This window comes from Hyposmocoma kahamanoa, unplaced genomic scaffold, assembly GCF_003589595.1.
Source record: "Hyposmocoma kahamanoa isolate Upper Pololo Valley unplaced genomic scaffold, ASM358959v1 102, whole genome shotgun sequence".
Lineage (NCBI taxonomy): Eukaryota > Metazoa > Arthropoda > Insecta > Lepidoptera > Cosmopterigidae > Hyposmocoma > Hyposmocoma kahamanoa.
The window spans coordinates 13,181,088-13,201,177 of NW_020653337.1; the positions used below are offsets into that span (position 1 = coordinate 13,181,088).

Sequence of the window (20,090 nt, forward strand, 5' to 3'; positions counted from 1 at the left end):
AGCGTTGAAGTAAAGGTAGAGGGGGATGTTTTTCTCGTTGGACCCTTTGCTTTACACCTAACCGGGGCAGTGGCGGTTCGCCCCAGTGAACATCCACTGAACCGAGCTCCGTCGCAATCCGCTAAAGTTGATAGTAGTTGTACCTGTGTTATCAAGTCGCTCTACGAATTAATCTGGGATAGCTGTTTAATTTGTACAAGATATTTCACATTAGTCCGTCGTATGACTCTGTTGGGACTGTAATTTGGGCGTGAGTGGTGAAATAATATTGTCATTGGTGCGAGTAAACTGTCGTATATTTTAGTGATTACTTACATACTACAAATTACACTAAGTTAATACTTGATGTTACCAATTAAGTAAGTCTAGTGCGTAAAATTAACATTTGCTTTCTTTTGCGTCTCTATATAAGTATTTAGAGTTCAAAGTTGTGATGGCAAGAGTACGTTCCTGTTTCTCCTCGTTCAACTGCGATTGCAGGTTCTTAACGTCTAGTTTTAGCGTTTTTATTTCGTTCTGGAGCCGCATGACAATAGCCCACAAGCTCGGCGACCCGTGACTGGCAGTCGAGTGTATCGGCAGCGATGGCGACCTCACTAACGTTTCTACAGAAATCGCCGGCTCGTCGTCACATTCTGAAAATAAAATTGTATTGCACAATTAAATAAACCTATTGTTTACTTCTCTCCAGCACAGCATTTATATTATTTCATATATTTTATACCCACCTCGGTTAGAAGGCGGACTACGTCTGGATTAGTCGGCTAGCGGTTAAACAATTATTGTTTCTGTTTTTGTAATTCCATTTATTTAAGAATTCGAGCTCATGTGCGTAATGTGTAAGAAAGTTTGCAACATACCACTGTAAGATTAATCTCAAGTTTGTGAGTCGTTAAATTTGAGTTAATTGGGCGGTGTACGGGTTAAATACAGACAAAGAGAATAATTAGAATTCAGAAATTTATTTGGAGAAACTTATATATAATACAATATACTTAACCGATTAAAAAAATAAATATTTTCTTAACACACACTACATCAAATATAACAGATATGGTTTATATTTTATACAATACACAACGTAGTAATATTATAATTAGTAAATTAAAAACGTAAAATTTGAAGAACTAAATATGGGCTATACCGTCTCAATTTTAATTTAACTATGCTTCATAGGAAACAATAGTGAATTATAATACACATACTATCATTAATATTAACTACAAAATTATTATGTATGCATATATTGATTTTGAACATTTGAAAGTCTAAAACTATCGACTAGATGAGGAACAAACTGCAAAACTTAACTAAGAACTTATATATAAATATAGTATATAAATGTAAAGACCAACAATAGAAAGTATTGTTAACAAGGAAAAAATACCCATAGTAATTTTGAAATCAGAAAATTTGAGTTTGAGTGAATCGTAAACATTGCTTTGTTCCCTTGATTTTACTTGTCTCTGGCTGCAATTAAACCGTTGGGTTATAGATTAAAGGCTCAAGTTTAACGACAATGAGTAAATTAAAACGATGAATTATTTAATAGTCTTTTAAAGATAAAGTTAATAGAAAAGCAAACGTAAATCAAGCGAAAATCTCTATACAATAACTATTAGATATATAGGGTGGAATCGTTAAGTGTGCCGGGCGATTATACCGTAAATATAAGAAATATCAAAAACCTTTAAACTGATATCGAAAGTGCGTTACCTAATGAGTAAATGAACGAGCTTTAGTTTAGTTTTAGGTTTAGTTTAGTTTAGTTTCGAACCACTGCTTAGAATACAAAATTTTGTACTACTTGAATATAAACATAATTTTATTTTTATCCAATTAAAAGTTTTATTACTATATATATATTTCGTCGTCAGTAAACTTATTGTTACCTCTTAATTAGGTGAATTAAAGCCTCTTTACGAATATCATATTAAATGTATATGATACCCATACGTTAAAATTTAAGACGTTGCAAGTTTTATTTTAAAATGTTATTGACATCATTTTACTCATTAGATAACATACATTTCGATGTAAGTTGAAAGGTTGATATCTCTTATATATACGGAATGATCGCCTGGGCACACTTAACGATTACACACTTTATACAGAGTTATTTGTAAAATACTAACAACCTCACAGGACTGTATTACTGACATCATAAATAATAACTGTCGTAACACGACTTTTAATAATTCATCAGATTTTACTTTTGTATAAAAATATTTAAAAGACGGTTCTAAGCGGTGATAACTCTGCGGTAGCAAGAGTACAGATCTAATAAAAAGTGTCAGATGGTACAACAAAAACTCAAAAGCTTATATTATATATAAGATAAATTATTATGTATTGTAATAATAATAATAATAAATTTTAATTTATTAAATTTTAATTGTAAAAAATCATGGAATGTTATTCTTTTCGATGTTAGTAATATAGTCCTACGAGATTATTAGTATTTTACAAATAACTTTGTATATAATATAAAACTAGATTTAATAAATATATAGATTATTCAACATCTACAATATTGCTACACGTAAAATTCGTTCTCCGCAATATTTACTTTGAGGTTTGATTTGATTTTGATGCAGATCAGGCCTTTATTAATCCAATGCTTTTGTGTAGCGCGACAGGTGTAATATTTAAGAACCATTGTATGGTAGCCCTAAGGCGAATTCAGACCGTTATCATGTGCGTACAAAGGATGCGAGTCAAACTGCTGATAAATTATTTATCGCGCAAGAAACCACAGCGGGAAAGCTTCGAGAAACAATCTGCTTTAAAAATGAATGTATACAAATTATTTATACAGGCTTAGTAAATTTAATAAAATATTCATAAGTAAATGTAATACCCATTTGAATGTAAATACAAAACTCAATTTTGTAAATGTATACATTATTATTATATAAATGAGCAAAGTTACGAACAAAATTCATTCGAAGGTAAATTCGTATTATGTACTAATGTAGGTTTGTATTTACATTCATTTCCATAAAATATTATTGCGAAATCTGTTTGCTTTTAATAAATCTTTGGCTACTGTTAGCACTCGTAGTCGTTAGTTCAATATCTACAATCTATTAAGCATTTTCCATTGCTTAATTCACACTTGCGACGTTTTTGAACATCGTTTGGCATAATATCTGATACCCTCAGAATAAACTCCAAATCGAAACCTTTTTAAATTTAACAGGACCGGACATTAAAACGCAAGCAAACCAGTAAAAAAAAATTTTTTTAGATAACTCTATGGTCACGTAGAATATCTAATACTATGCTAAATTTGAATGCTTTCTTTTATTAAAATGTACACCGGGCGTTTACTTCATCATAGGAATGAGCTGCCCTCTTTGTCATTACTAACGCATCTGCATTTTGGTAACTTTTTTTTATAATACCAAGTGATAGGACGAACAATTCGTGCGCCTGGTGGTAAGCGACACCCTTGTCCATGACAGTTGCAGTGCCACTCACTGCTTTAAACACAAAGATCTGTGGAGCACTGTCATGGCGCCCGTCACCCTGAACGTAAGTTAACAAGCCCCAAATGCTCGTAATTTCACCAGAATCCGTGCCTTTCAAAACCGTAACACGGTAATGCTCACATTACTGCTTGGCGGCAAAATGGGTAAGCTGGCAGTACTTACTCTTTCATAAGGAGCTCTACTGCTACTTAACTTTCTCATTAATGTAACTTAACTAACTCGAGATACTACACATGTGAATATAGATACTGTACTATACATGTGAATTGCACTATATGAATATGATATTGGCATCTAAAATTTTTTTTTGAAACATGTCAATTACGCACACTGATTTTGCTTAACAATAAAACTGAGATTTAATGAGATATAAAAAAACCACTTATAGGGGCTTGTAGATTCTTGTTTGGTAGATTCCAGATATGTTAATAACTCAATTTCTATAACTCAATGAGAGCAGTAATGTTGTGTACATTTTGATATTCACAGTGACTCACGAAAACGTTAAGTTTGAAATAATTTTATTTAAATAATCTTTTTGTTTAAAAATCTTCTTTCAAAGGACAATATAGGCAGAGTATATTTACCTAAACGTCAAGGAATAATGATACTAATCTTGTAAACAAGGAAGTAATCCTAGAGGATGGAAAGGAAGAAGGAGAAAAGATATACAAGTGAATGATACCTCTCAAATTCCGTAACTATACTATTGCATTTTGTTCTATATTTTTGATGCGTTTCAAGCAATTACTTTACTACTGTAGTGTATTTAGAAAAAAAGCTTTGTAATTTCAAGTCAAAATATAAGTTTTTGAATGTTACGTAAATATAGGCACTCTGTCTATCTCGATCTCTGATTATGATATAATTCTCCTTTTTCTTATAAAATTATTAAGTAGAAATTATTTCAGAACACTCATGCGTATAAAGTGGTATGTAGGTACTTCCTTTTTGGGCAATTTGATTATGACGCTATTCAAAAGTCGCCTTTCGCTCCCGTCACATCACAGCTTGCCATATTTTGAGGACGTGTGACGTAATTAATGGAGGTCCCAAAACTTGCGTAACAAATTCGTGTTTAACCAGTTGCATGCAAAAAATCGTCAATAAATATTTTCGAGTAAACGTGTTAGGGTAAATTTACCAGTTGCCACTTCGATTAGTCAATGCCATCGACCTAACACTCACTTGACAAACTACCGGTTTTTACTTTTCTTGCGCACGAAGTGGACCTGATACTTTATTGTATCTGTTTTATTGTACATTTACTTGAACATAACTCTAATTTGGAGTCAGTATTATTTTTTAATTATTATATACACGCGAACAACTATTTAAATGTAGAAAAAAAAATTGCTGCGAAGTAAAACACATTAGGTACCAACAAGCATATAAGTTTTGTAAAATAATTTATTTTTATTGTCAATACAAAATTGATTTGTCGCCTGGTTTGGTGGAATTACAAAAATATACTACTCTAATAGCTTATATAAATATATGAAAGTACTATTTCTCCATTTGCCTAATTCTTTCCAACACTTAAAAAAGTCCTCTTGTATTCATTCGACTTTATTGCTGTTCAATCCTACATATACATCACGTATTTCACAAAAGGAACGTTTAACTTGAACAAGTCACCAACAATTGAACGAATTTGTTCCATTGAACGGTGAACAAACAAATAAAACGAGAAATCTCTTCCAGTTTTATTGCAAAACAGAACATCTGGTTAAAGTTGGAGCGATATTGTAGTTGGCACTGGTTTAACGCGGCGTCCATATATGTAAATTTTGCAGTGCACTGCGCTATCCTGTTCAATATTAAATGAATGGCACGCGGCGGGAGCCCTGCTGCCCGTTCTGATTACCCACTGCACAACCTAATAACTCGCTACACTTGTCTCTATTAGACACGTTACTGCGCCATTGTAGTGCCACCGTTTACTCTCATCAAAGCAACCGCACTGCGTATGTACTCTGTGCAATATCCCAAAAGCATAGTAAATAAAATTATAGTTTAATTAGCGATAGAAACTGTGAAAACATAGCTCAGCATCGGTTTTCAAGGGATGTTACAAATTAGCTCAATCGAAGAATCCATTTAATGATAGATTTAAAGGAACACACATTTGTTTTCGCTCAAAATTTGTACTTGGATAGAATGTGTGATGATCGCTTTTACTCCATTTGCTATTGGGTCGTAATTACGTTAGCGAGAATTTTGTTATTCACGAACGAACACGACAATGTTATGTGGTCAGAATTTCGCTCGCGGTGGCATACTCGAATTATTAATTTTATTCTATTTGTATTGAATTAAGTTGCATAAATAAATATATTCTTATGTTTATACAGAGTATAAACAAGTACGAGAAAAATTACGCGGGATCACTCTCCGATTCGAAAAACCATTTCTAAAGCTTTTCATACGAAACACATTGGACTATTTTTTACAAAATGAAATCTTATATTCTATAATAATAATTGATGTGTATTTCAAATTAAAATTTTATTACGTAGTATGGGATTAGTTAACCGCTAACATTTTTCAAATGTTAAATGGCCTACGGACGAAACACTGATGCTCAAGTTCACGTTACATCTACATGGTCCTACGAACGACTGCATCGATCGAGCATACGACTTGTTAGTTATGACAGACAAGAGTCCCAGACAGAATACCCATGCAAGTTCCACGGTGCACAACATTATCAGTAGGTTAACTTCGTATGATAGTATTAAAACCATTTTTGAACTACAATAATGCTCACAATACTACCTACGTTACAAATAGTTTGTGTATGATATACAGCAATAATAAAAGCACCGTTGTATTAAAAATAAGGTTTACACGTTGAAAATTGCAATTATAATCTAAATGACGCCATTTTCGGAGCATGTGGCGGCACGGTCACCTTATTAGTAACATCATTAATATCTTAATAGCAGCACGCGGTGCCCCGCTCTTAAAATAGTCTCACCTGCGATATGAAACTGAAAACCACTCTGCATAATGACGCCATATTCATAAAGCTACAAATTCATATCACGCGTACGTCGACTTCGCCTTACTTTAATTAATCAACTTCGTATATTTATATTTTAACTTAATTTATAATGTAAAATCTCATAAATTATATTAAATCTATAAGCGAAACATACACGATCATGCTGAAAACATGCTTTTATATTATTAGTAAAAGCCTTTTACTCTAACGTTGATTATTTTTATAATATAATTATTATGTACTAAATAATACTGCACACATGCAACAAATCTATGTTAACATAGATAACGCAGTTTATAAGGCGTTTGCACAAAATCCGTTTCAATGGCACTTGGGATGACGAGGACAAGCGAGTGATTATATCACAACTACAATAAATACCGTCTTTGGGTTTCGTTTTATCAAGATAAACACATGTTTATGATTATAACATTAACGTAAATAAGCATATTATTTTAAATGAATTTTATGAATTAGTAAATGGTATTAAGCTCTGGTTAAACGTCTAGAACGTAGGCGGAACACCAGTCAATGATCACGCACACCCGGCCTTGGGACAATGTGGTTATTAGTTATAGTAAGAAAATGGAGTTGGCGGTTGGCCAAAGCATTTTGAGCAACAAAGTATAATGACTACTTGTGTCAGTCAAAATGAGATTTGGTGAGTTGTTTGACGAATGTGCCGCAGCACCAGGTGGTGGAGCGGACGGAGCGAGGCACGGGTGCGGGTTGGGGGGCGCGAATCAGCGCTGGCGCCAAGCTAGGGTGCGACCCGCTACGCCGCTCATACCCGCTCCACTTGGGCCTGCGCTCCTCCGAGCACTCCCACAGATTAGGGTTCGACCGATTCATTTGGAACTTCCGCTCTGACAGCAACCTCCTATTCTCGGGACCCCGGTACAGATACGCATCCGCCGCCGACGAGCTTTTGTTGCGCTTCACTTTCGACGACTTGCTGCTTGTGCAGCCGATGTAATCTGGCGTCTCACTTCTTTGTACAGCAGCTAGTTTAGTGTAGTTATAGTGAGGGAGGTTAGAAGCGGGTGCGTGATATTGTACTTTACCGAGGGATAAGTGGCCGCAGTCCACTGCAGGTGCGATATAAAGGCAGCCGCATGTAACAAAATAGAAATATTCAGACGACCGTTACACGACATTGATAAAAGGGGTTATTGATTACATTAATTTTAGCATAATGTTCCAACAGGCAGTGTGCTCAATGCTGATCGAATAGTGTATCAGCCGAATGAAAAATAAGAACTGCCACAGAGTAACTTTTGTTAGTGACAGACAACGTATATTTTGTACAAAGCTGGTTAGGCGTTATAAATGCTCTAGACTGATTAAGAATTCTTGGAGGAGATAATCGCAAAATTGTCATTAAAATGGATACTAATTAAGTATATTTAATAATATAAGGCCCGAGATTCACGAAATTCAGAAGGACACAAATAAATTAAAAGCTACTTTAAATTTACGAGTGATAACTCGTAAACATTTACGATAAACTAATTATATACTACTAGATATCACTTATCAGTGACGACTAACTACATTGTACTGTAACATAAAAACTTGTTTTCGATAACTCTACAAAGAAAATGTAATTCACTACACGATTCAGAGAATTTTTATTTAAAAATGAGATCTATAGTGTAAATAAAAGCATGCTTGCATATCATGCGCTTAGAGTGTGCATCTTGATACAAGTGATATATAAATAAGGGAGTATATTATCTGAGTATTAAGTTACATCGACTAAAGTAGCTAATGCTAATAGTACACATGGTACTTGATTATCACATGACACCAATAACAACAAAATTTAACATAGATTAGGCATTGCAAAGCGCTAATTTATACACGACTAGCGTTAATTTTGGTTTTGTAAGAGAATACAGACAGATCATTCATTCTAAGAACCAACTGATAATACGGTTTCTTGATTTTGCGTGTCTCCTCCGTGTTGACTCGAAAATCTCCAGTGGTATATTGGGTACTGCATAATAAATACAGCTGTGTTAGTATAGCTTTTACCTACTGTTATATTTGCAGGAATCAACTAATCACATACAAAAACAATATTACTTTTCGTGCTTCTATTACATATGTCGTTAAGATTTAAATCTAGTAGCAATATACGAAAACGGATATTGATCATTTATTAGACGAAACGTTTCATACGTGATATAGGTAATATTACTTAAATTTACGAAACCGAGTAAAACCATTGAGTAATTATCCCTTGTTAACGACGTCTAACTGGAGTATCTAATTGTCTCTAGATGACTGTGATTAGCTATATACCGCTCTCGTCGTAATCAGCATAACGACGCCAATTTGACAAACAGTCCTATTTCACTGCCATGCCGCCTACGGGAGACTGTTAGCCCGCGAGAGAAACGAACGATTCTCACTAGTGTTTCATTAGCATTTGTTTCAAAAATATATCATTTAGACGTTAAAAGGTGATGAAGATAAATACTCACCAGAACTTACAGCATTTCTGCATCGCGCAGAAGTACAGTATGCCTCGATAACCTTGAGAATAAGGGCGTCCTCTTCGTACGAGTTAGACTTCCGCTGGTGCGGCGCGTAAGGGTGAGTGGGGCCAATATTCTCGTCGGATCCGACCGTGAAAGACTGCGGCCGTAACGGCGGGGCTGGCCGCAAACATGTTACACTCCACCCTAAAACGGTATCACACTCATTACGATGCCGCGTTTCCCATTCAAACTAGATTTATACAATGCTCGAAAACGAAAGTACCCAACTCAAATTAATCCTTGTTTTGTCTCGAACGCTTTGAAATGAACTTCTAGATACTAGGTTTGTCTTTCTAAACAATCAAGTAGTGCTCACCTTTATTACTGTAGTTCGAGCTAGCAGTATCGATGAAGTCAACAGATGAGAATTTCTTTCCGATGGGACTTTTATTAGCTTTGGCAGGCGATTGATCAAGGGAGTCGCAGGAATTTAATAGCCACCGCGCTGAGTGGTTTTTTTGTTTGTTTTTCTGAGCTTGTTGCGTATGTTGGGTATAACTTTGATGGTTGTTGAAGGAGTGCGATCTTTTGTGGCTGGTTAGACCGGACGATAAATCTGAATTATTGCTGTCGCTCATGGCCATCTGTAAAGAGATTTGATTTGTACCACATGCGTCCAGAGAATGCTTAGGTATACAATTAATTTTGTACAATTGTAGGGCTGAACGTGTTGTATGAAAGTGGGAACGATTTACGTATGTCACTTCCATAAATTTATATTTATAATATTTATAATTTACCGAATATTGAATAATGCAAAACACTCAAAATGAGCACATTTGTGGTCCAGTTTGAGCTTTAAAACGACATTCATAAGTGATTTAGTTGCCATGTTATGGTTCGATACATTTATATACCTAAATAAATACAAAACGTGTACGTGACGGTTTCGCTAAAATTAGTTTTACAACATTTTCAATGGACCCAGGTTCAAATGGGTTTAATGACAGCAATGAGGCAAATAAAGGCTAAATCTTTATCTTTATTCAGGCCCATGGGAAGAATACAAGTGATTCAAGCCTTTCCATGCATCATTTTCTTAATTTGTTAGTAAGTAAATTGTGATCACTACTTGCAGTGGCTCTTTAGTTAGTATGATGAATAACACAGGCAAGGATGATCAAGTAAAGCACTGCAACACTGGGGTAACTAATGACAGTATTAAGCTAGTGGTTACAAAACTTCAAGGCAAATTAATTATTTTCAAACCAGTGATACACAAACAGTATCTCTTTACAAAACAATGATCCTTGCCTGAATCGGTGACCACGGTTATGGGTAATTTTGCTTTCATCCACCAGTGCGCATACAAGTCTGAGCGGTACACCATGAAGCCCGACTGAGCCTCTGTCAACCCTTTCTGCAATTTCGATAAGTCCTCGCTCCGAGACCTTATTTTACGCGAGTTTGTACAATATTTATCCACTTTTTGTTTATTATCTTTGTCAAAGACATCGCAGTTGCGTGGTATATTCTTACGGGATTGCCTGCCCGTGCTCTTATCGTCGGGATTTTCCCGATATATGCGCATATGGTAATGCAAACTGGGCTTTGTGCGCTCAGTTATATTTAGAGTACTCCACTGATTTGGTTGCGGCTGGCGAACGTTTCTGGGGATTTCTAAATGAGTACTAGGCTGTCTAGAAGCCCGCGGAGGTGGATCAGGTTTCAGTTTAATTTCAGGAACGTATCGTTCGATATTTCGACGTATAGAACTGCGCTTAATTTGTGGAGATAGTAGAGGCGGGTTAGCAGTGAAAGTGGACGTCACATGTGTGTTTAATGATTCCATGACATCAAGACTATTTTCCGAGGTTACGCTGGTGACGCACGATGTTCTGGCGGTAGACCCAAAAGGCGAAGTGCATCTGCATTGATCCTCAAAATTGGCCGCCTCTATTTCAGATAGTGTCAACTTTTTACGACGTTCTAAATCAAAAGTATCGTCTTGAGACAAATTCGTAATAGAATCTTTCAAGTTGTCCGAATTTTTGTCATGTCCATTATCAGTGTGTAATGGAAGTTCTGGAGATGCCAAGTTACAGCTTCCAGCAACTCCTGAATCCGACGACCGAGGGCTAGTACACACGGATTTATTGCAGCACTCGCATTTTTTACGAGTTTTTTCAGATTGCGAACTCATTCTTTGAAGGCGAGTTTCGTCATTTTTGTTGAAATTTTCCGATTCTACCATAGATCTTGACATTGAACGCCTAATTCGTTTATCAGAGTTAAGCGAGTGCTTGCGGAAAGGTATGTTAGTGTTCAAATTAACGTTTATAACTTTCATGTCCTCCTGTTCATTACGAAACATTAAAGGCGGATCAAGTATAAGTGACTCCGTAGGATTATATTCGCGGCACTGTTTAGGTGATGGTGGTGGGTCTAACTGTTGTAACATATCAGATATGGACGAGCTATTGCTCACGACTTCCTCACGAGAAACGTTTTCTTCGGTTGATTTCCATAGTTTCTGTCCTGATTCACTTTTCACACTGCAATTTGGGAAGCTGCGTCTGATAGGTATAAAATCTGTATCATCAGTACCTAATGTAATAATTTGAGTGTTTTGATCCATGTTAACTAAATCTTCACAAGCCATGTAAGGCCTCGCCTCAAAGCTGGAATTCTCGGTGCTTTCGGAATGTTGCATGGGTGGGCGCAGCGTATCTAATTCTCGCGTCGGCGAGTCGTTATTCACATTCAGTGCACCATGTATGTCACTACTAGAAGAAACTGATTGGAATAGGTTTTTCGTACAATCACCTTTGACAGGTGGTTGCGATAGGTTCAAATTACAATCAGCAGCGTTATCGTAGTAACGTACATAGCCGTAGTTACTACCCCAGCTGCTGCAGGAAGCGGAAAGCGTTCTAGGACTAGCAGAGTCCAACGCATTTTGTCTCATTAAATTATTAAAACCGGGCGGCACGTCAGCGTCTGTGCAACTCGAAGTGGCGTAAGATTCAGTAGTGTCAGTTTCATGTTCACTGTCACTGTCCGAGTAATCTGTTTCGGTACCAAGAGTGCCATCCTCCTCTACCCTAAATCTAATCCGATTCTTATGTCTCCGCATTACCGGCAATCCCGTTAATTCAAATGCTTTAGCCCACGTCCTTTCATGAAGAAGTTTGCGTAACATTTGTCTCGTTATAACTTTCTTCTTAACAAGTCTCGCAAAGTATTTGGTAAGGGAATAGTATGGTGATGCAGAGGGGTAACTAGATGGTGGTAGAGTGACGTGATAAAGGCTGCGGCGGCTAGAGTTGATACTAGACAATGCCCCTTCGGAAGGAGAGCGGGTCAGCTATGCAACAATACCACAAAACACCTTAATAAAATATACATTTACCTAATACAGAATAGATACTATAGATAATAAATTCTGTTAAAAATTAATTAAATTTAAATACTTACATGGGGCAGAGACTGCGGCTGTCCAGACTCATGAACTGGGCTGCTGGGGTTGGAGTGCTTCTGTAGCAAACTAACCCAATTGTCAGCTTCGGCTCTTGTTTGGCATACTGCTACAATCGTATCTATCATTGGTCCACTAATTTCAAATGCATTTTTTCTCGTATCAGTGTCTTCTAATTTGCAAACTATTATCCCAGTCAATGGAAGGCAACCCTAAAACAATTCATAGGAACTTATCCATAAATAAGATTTTTGCACAGTGACGGGTACGTACGACAATCTGCATAGAGTAGTGTCAAGCAAGTCACGTCAAGTTTAAAAAATTGTGGTGCAAAAAAAAAGAATGCATTAAGATTCATGTTTATGTTTATTCTTCCTGTCATTTATACATTCTCGGAATAATTGGCAGATTGTTTTAAGATCAATTTGTTATGTTAATACCTCGTATACAAAGGCGGAAACTCTCTTGCTGACTGAGAGAAGTAACAACGCTGTCGGGAAAAGTACGAAATAGCGGTCTTGGTGTGAAGGACCTACAGCCACACTTCCCATATGTAAGACGTCCCCAAGAGCTGTGATATCGCCACCTGGCCAACCTCGGACTTCACCAGTCACAACCTGAAGTTCCAACTCCTTTTGACGTCTTAGCGCCGCGCAACCGCTCTGAAACATTTACATTTGTTTAAGTTTTTCGTCAGAGATAATATCGAGAAAACAATTTTTTTAGACAAACGATATTCAGCAGGCATACGGCTTACGCGAGTTCTTGTTTTAAATGTTAAGAATATGAAAGTACAAGTGAAATAAAAAAAAACAATATTAAGGTTTTAAAAAGAGATTTTTTTGTTTACTCTCTACTTCACTCAAAATTGTGGTAGGTATTGAAAAAAACTATTCGAGGGTTTAAAAAATTCCTGAATGAAACCAATAAATATATTATATTCTCGTTTATAAATGGATAACTAAATATATTATCTATAAAAAATAAGCACATTATTCGCAATAAGAGTGGTTACGCGCGGCGACTTTTAGTAGCAGTTACACTTGCGATGTGTAAGCGACTGACGCTACACTCGTCATTTATTTTATAAGTGATTGCATCGCTGCTTAATGTCGCGCGTGTGTGTAAAAGTAGACGATTAGCTACTGCATCGCGTTTACATCGCTGCTAAAACTCGCCGTGGTTAACCGCTCTAAGATATATTCAGTTTTTTTTATTTTCAATAGTGTTTTCTCATTTCCATAAAGTCGAGTTACGACTATATTTATTTTCAAGTGCGATTTATATAGGGGCTTTGATCATCACCAATGGTCAGAAAAAGGTGTTCCATATAGTAATTCTTACAAAATCTCGAAATTCTTGTCCTTTAGGTTTATAAAAAAAGTCTCTCATACTTGCCGTAAAATTAATATTTAATATCAAATTATAATTCAATTGCTACTAATGCCTACATAAAATATTGATTAGTCTATTTAAATTAAAAAAATAATAATATAAAAATGTCGTACAAAATCATTCCCTCATGTCCCAAGTTCCATAATCAAACACGTTCTGTGCTTTAAATCAACACATTTAACAAAAGTAACCTTTACATTTTAAACATTCGACCATTGTAGGTCAATGCATTCGACAAATAAAATATGTTTTTGTAACAAAATTAAAGCTATCCGAAAAAAAATGTATTATGATTCTTGTCCCAACCAAAAAAATAATTCCCTCACACTTTTACCTTCACTTGCTTTGTGAACGCATTTTTAATCTTTGGTAAATGCATTTTGTAAGTTTTTGAAAGTTAGCAGCACTGTAAACATTTCAAAATAACGAAATTCAACTTGTGTATGTAAAAAGTTTCTACTACGAAAAGATTTAACTTAAAATTCTAATACTTCCATTTTTGACAGTCCAATCCCTCACATCATAATAAAAAAAGTTACGCATTTGATTTTATTTATTAACTATTCACTCAGACGAGTTAAAAAAATACTTGTTTGTATAATGAAAATAACGGCGCCGATTAATTAAAACAAAATATTGCATTAAACATAAATATGATAGCCATAAAGATAAAACACAAAAAAGAAAAATGAAGACTGTAAAGTCGCAAAGAGAAATAAAAGTAATAATGAAGACTTCATAGTCATAAATAAACATTTATTTATTCTGAACTACATTCTAATAATGAATAAGGCATAATGCAGTTACGGCACTATTCTCATATGTAATCTTAAGGCTTTAATATACTCACAAAACGAGCGATTCGTTCTGTGTACCGTCTAGGCTCTCGGGTTTCTCTCAGGAAAAGTTTAAGAAGACTGGTATCATGACTGTGGCATCATAGTACATTTACTCAAATATTTTATATGCCCGTAAAAATATACATAATTCCAATAAGAAAGAAGATATCCATAATATTAATCTTAGAGCTAAGTCCAAACTCATGGTACCACGATTTCGTTTAACCAAGGTAAACAACTCTTTTATGGGGAACTGTGTACGTTTTTACAATAAGATTCCAGAGCATATATTAAGTTTATCATTTCCTAAGTTTAAAAACTACATTAAAAATATTTTGATCCAAAAATCATATTTCAAAATTGAAGACTACGTGTTAGATAAAGATGTATGGAAAGACGACACGGCTCCAGAATCCACACAAATTTGATTCAAAGTGTATTCCATAGCATTTAAGTTTATTTGAAAAGAGCAATCCCTAGACTTTCTTGCTTGTTCTTCTCAAGGAGGTCAGCTTAGTGAAGGAGCAGTAGCTTAAATGTGACGTTTTCAAGTGTAAATTTATTTTACCTATGGAATAAATAATATTTGACTTTGACTTACAGCAATGTCCTTAAACACCACAGATGCCCTGTAAGTATCGCCTCTGTCTGGGTGAGCCTCGTGCACATGTCTGGCTAATTCTTGCAGCATGGCAGGGTACTTGCCGAGCCGACGGAATGGCTTTGATAGTCCTGCTGTGAGCACCAACACTCCAGGACATACGGCACCAGCATTTTCCATCCATGTATTTAATTCTTCCCTGTAACATACTGAACTTAGTATGCCATCTTAAAATACATATTTGAATTAAGAAGTACTTCTCAATTTATTATGCAAAACTTTAAAAGAGTATTTATTCGCGCCCGAAACGTTGGTTTGCTTGAAAAAACCATGTATATGGGGTTTAGATCCGAAAAAACAGTTTCATTTTAAAGTATTTATTCATATTTTCCAAAAATTGTGCAATAGTTGTTAGCCCATGACAAAGTTGTAAGGATAATCTACAATCTTGCACCTAATAGCGTTGAAAAAAAATTTAAATGTGCATGTACATACTTTACAAGTACAAAAAGTTTTAGAGAGATTAGAAATTTCTAGGATCACAGTATTAAAATTCAATCAGCATAACAAAACTACACTGGCATAATTTTGTTACGCCAGTATTAAAAAACCTCCACAGGGTACTACGAGGGTCAAACTGAAAGTTCTTAGAACTGGCCACTTATAAACAATATAATAAAAAAATAATTCTTAAATTTGAAAATAGAACTCTTTGCCAATATTACTGAGTATATATTTCATTCATTTGTCATTTGTTTTACGATTTGGCGGCAAATTGAAAATTGTCTGTGTCACGTCAACATGAATTTAACACGAGAAAATTTTCGTGCAATGATTTTTTATGACTTTCGATGTCATTTAAGTCAACAAGAAAGTTATGATAGACTACGATTGGCCTTTCACGATGAAGCCCCATCTCGTGCGACTGTTTACAACTGGTTTAATGAGTTTAAACGTGGTCGCACTAATCTCACTGATGATTTACGTGAGGGACGGCCTTCTACGGCGACGACTGAAGATAACATCTGTGTTGTGCGGCGTATGATAGATTTGTCAGTACAAAAGAGTGACCTATCAGCAGATTCGGACAAGCTTAGGCATCGGTATGAGTCAAGTGCACAAAATCCTCCACGAACATTCAGCGGTCAGGAAGCTTTGCGCCCGGTGGATACCTCATAATTTGACTGAGGCTCAAAAACTCCATCGTGTGGATTGGTGCCGTAAAATGATTGAAAGATTTAACGGAGGTGACTCAAATGCTGTGTTCGACATACTAACAGGTGACGAAAGCTGGATTTACTCTTATGATCCTGAAACCAAAAGACAATCTGCTCAGTGGGTGTTTCCTTTCGAGGAGTTGCCAACTAAAGTGAAGAGAGATCGAAGTGCGGGAAAAAAAATGGTGGCCTCGTTCTTTGGAAGGATAGGTCATTTCGCAACAATTGTGTTAGAGGATCAAAAAACAGTTTCTGTAGAATGGTACACTACCAATTGTTTGCCACTTGTCTTGGAAAAAGTTCGAGAGAAACGACCTCGCAGTAGGATCCTCCTTCACCACGACAACGCCTCGTCGCACACCGCCAAGCGAACGATCGACTATTTGGCGACATCAAACGTTGAATTATTGGGTCACCCGCCGTATAGCCCCGACCTCGCGCCTTGTGATTTTTATTTATTTTCAAAAATTAAAGCAAAACTTAAAGGAAAGCGGTTTATGAATGCTGAAGAAGCGGTGGCTGCGTATCGCGATGCCATTGAAGAGACCCCTAAGGACGAGTGGGCAAAGTGCTTTTCCCAGTGGTTCCATCGCATGCAGCGGTGTATTGACGTGAATGGACAATATTTTGAAAAGATATAATAAAACTAATAACTGGCTAATGTAATCAGTTTTTAATTTTCTAAGAACTTTCAGTTTGACCCTCGTACCACAAAACTATTTCCCATATTACAATTGTGTGTATGAGTGACAGGACTAACAGGTCGTGCGCCTGGTGTTAAGTGACACACCTGTCCATAGCAGGTGCAGTGCCACTCATAACTTTAAATCGCAAACTGCCACTGTGCCTGTCGTCCTGAGACAAAAATTGACAAGTTCCGTGTGCCTGTCATTTCACCAGCACCCTTAACCTTCAAAACAGAATGCAGTAATGCTCACATTTTTGCTTGGCGGCAGAAATAGGTAAGGTGGCAATACTTCCCTGGACGAACTCTTTCACAAGGAGCTCTACTGCTACTAAAAATATAACAATATATTATAATAACTTACTTGTATTTATCAAGAATACAGACAGCTTTGGGATGCCCCGCACAGTATGTCTGATGTACAGCTTTAATGTTAGGGGCCCATTGCAGGAACAGACCTCCCACTCTCTGGTCAGCGCCACTTTTAGCTGCACATTCTTCCAATAAACCCAAAAATTGTTCATGAACTTGTAGTACTTGATTTATGTTGCCAGTTAACTGTTTAAATTCATCCCTTGTAAGCCTGAAAATTATACATTTGTTAGACTCAAAAGTACACATAAATATTACAGAAATTTACACAACCATTGAATATGAAACTATTTTTCCAGATCTATATTCACTTAGTAATTTTTATAATGTATCTAGTGCAAAAACTTGACAACTCAATTCACCCATTGCAACTCCACTGTGTGATTTTGGCACTTCAATAAATCTTTAAACCCACCAGTGATCTCAAGTTGAAGAAATTGGAACACATGAATAGTATTAAATAGTTGAATTTTGCTAGATGTGGCAATAGACTGTTAGTTGGCTGTTTGTAGTTGTTTGTACAAGAATTAAAGTTTCTTCTAAATCTATGTTACTCTTAACTTGTCTCGTGTTCTAGAGACTCACAGTGCCCCTAATGTTTCAAAAAATAAAATAACTTCATAATTTTTTTCACCATAACCATGTTGATGGCCCCAATAAATAAATGTGTACTATCTACAAGATTATTATGTATAATACATGTTTATTCAGTGGGGCCATAAATGTGTCTCAAGGAAGCATAACAGATGAACACAATCTATACACTGGTAAGTAAATTTAGACCTTGGTTATTATAATAATGATTTTTTTAATTCATAAGACAAAATTTGATGTCACATGCTTGAAATCAAGCATCAAGATTTCTCTGGTTCAAAGGTAACTTGGCAATCCCTAATATGTTAAAGGAACACAAAATAGACACACATGTCACTTTTCTCCAAAGGCTGCAAGAAGTTGCTGACCAGGCCCTGCATCTCGGCCACATGGGCCTTTTCCGAGTCAATGATGTCTTTGAGGACCACATTCCGGAATTCTTGGATCTCTGATACTGCTCTTATTGGAGAAGTGGTCAATGACCCTGAGGGATCTGTTCATGGAAATAAAACATATGAGTAGTATAGTAGGGAGAATAATTTTCTTCAATAAAGGTCATATTCAGATGACACAGTAATCTGTCAGTCATAAGTTAAGAATTGCGTAAAAAAAATAAAGTTAAAGATGTGATTGCAATATTTAATGAGTTTGTCTCTTACCTTTGAACTCAGTAACATAATTGCTCGGAAACCACCCTGTGGTCTCACCTAAGGTTCCCTCCCACCACCCACCTTCTTCTTTTTGACTAACAGTGATAATATCACCTTTTTTGAAGCAAAGCTCGTCATTGTTTTTGCCTTTAAATGAATATATTGCTTTTACTAAGCAATTTTCGGTAGACATTTTATTTAAAATCTAGCACCATGGTATGCATAAATCTGAAAGGTGGTTTTAAAAAAAACGATAACATTTGACTACAAGATATTTGAAAGTGTATTTTAAGGGGTACCTAACACCCACACTATATCATTTTAAAGTAACGACAACAATATTTTAGAGCACAAAATTGGACACTTTAAACAAGCCGCGTATTAGATGTCGAATATGGAATCATCATTGAGGATACGTAATTAAAGTGACATTGATTCGAAGAATGCGAATCTTCTAAAATTCCCCAGAAATAACAGGAAGATGAATAGTCACCCGCAAAGAGTCAAATTGTAGGGCACTGTCCAATATAAAGATTTAAGGGAAACTATTTGTATTTCACTTTCGTTTATAGAATTATGGGAGGATTACACGTTTATCAGTAAATTAACACAATTTTAACTACTTATCTACGTACAAAAATGTAAAATTAAATCCGACTTCACGGACTTCCAAAAATAAACACTTGCTACTTGCTAGTGTTGCCTGTCATGTCACAGGTCTCTGTTCTCTTTTATCACTCAACTCGACTCAATTGTGAAAGTCTATAGAACTAGAGACAATCGATTTTTGTTTTGCATTCGACTTAATAAAATAATAAGTTTGTTCGATCTTTAAAAAAATTGTTCCCCACTAGCATAAAAAAGGAAAACAAAATAGTTTTGTCTGTAAAAACGACAAACTTCTCACTTTTTCTAAGTTCTCCTACTCGAACCTTTTATTTTTTTCCATCCTCTTACGGGTCGTATTCCAGAACTCAGTGTAGTCAGTCACACTCACGGTAAGTAAATTCAGAGTAAGTAACAGCTTGCTTCGTTTCAGTTTTGCTGTTTCATAAACGTCTCTCGTCGTACTCTTGTGAAAATCTTGTCTTGAGTGTTGCAAAATCTGTATTTACTTAAGTGAGGTCCTGGTTGCGCTTCAGTATATGATAATCGGCCAAAAAAAAATTCCACCATTTGAAATTTTTCGGAAAATTACCGACCAGTACAGTACAGTTCAGTATATTTCGATTTCACTTATCGAGTCCTATGCTGGCTTAGCGAATTTGACAT

At 35.8% G+C, this 20,090-nt stretch overlaps 1 protein-coding gene across 5 annotated transcripts; it reads right to left on the bottom strand.

Moving 5' to 3' along the window:
* Positions 1–85: 85 nt before the first annotated feature.
* Positions 86–19,402, bottom strand: LOC113232297 (rho guanine nucleotide exchange factor 6). Of its 5 annotated transcripts, none has more exons than XM_026466996.1 (10): positions 19,312–19,402; positions 18,828–19,046; positions 18,499–18,661; positions 17,567–17,785; positions 15,301–15,499; positions 12,906–13,127; positions 12,465–12,677; positions 9,364–9,631; positions 8,991–9,191; positions 86–635 (listed from the first exon to the last, which is right to left on the bottom strand). In XM_026466996.1, the coding sequence occupies exons 2-10, from the start codon at positions 19,009–19,011 to the stop codon at positions 379–381; spliced, it is 1,926 nt and encodes a 641-aa protein (XP_026322781.1). In that variant the 5' UTR covers positions 19,012–19,046; positions 19,312–19,402; the 3' UTR covers positions 86–378. The 5 variants fall into 5 exon arrangements, with proteins under 5 accessions (XP_026322781.1, XP_026322767.1, XP_026322774.1 ...); XM_026466989.1 differs by lacking the exon at positions 86–635 and adding an exon at positions 6,620–7,589; XM_026467003.1 differs by lacking the exon at positions 86–635 and adding an exon at positions 7,901–8,500.
* Positions 19,403–20,090: the final 688 nt, after the last annotated feature.

Coding starts and splice junctions, on each gene's coding strand:
- LOC113232297 (XM_026466974.1), bottom strand. CDS start 19,011: ATGTCTACCGAAAATTGCTTAGTAAAAGCAATATATTCATTTAAAGGC. Junction 15,500..17,566: donor TGTATTCTTGATAAATACAA/GTAAGTTATTAT, acceptor AGTATGTTACAG/GGAAGAATTAAATACATGGA. Junction 13,128..15,300: donor TGGTGTTTAAGGACATTGCT/GTAAGTCAAAGT, acceptor TAAATGTTTCAG/AGCGGTTGCGCGGCGCTAAG.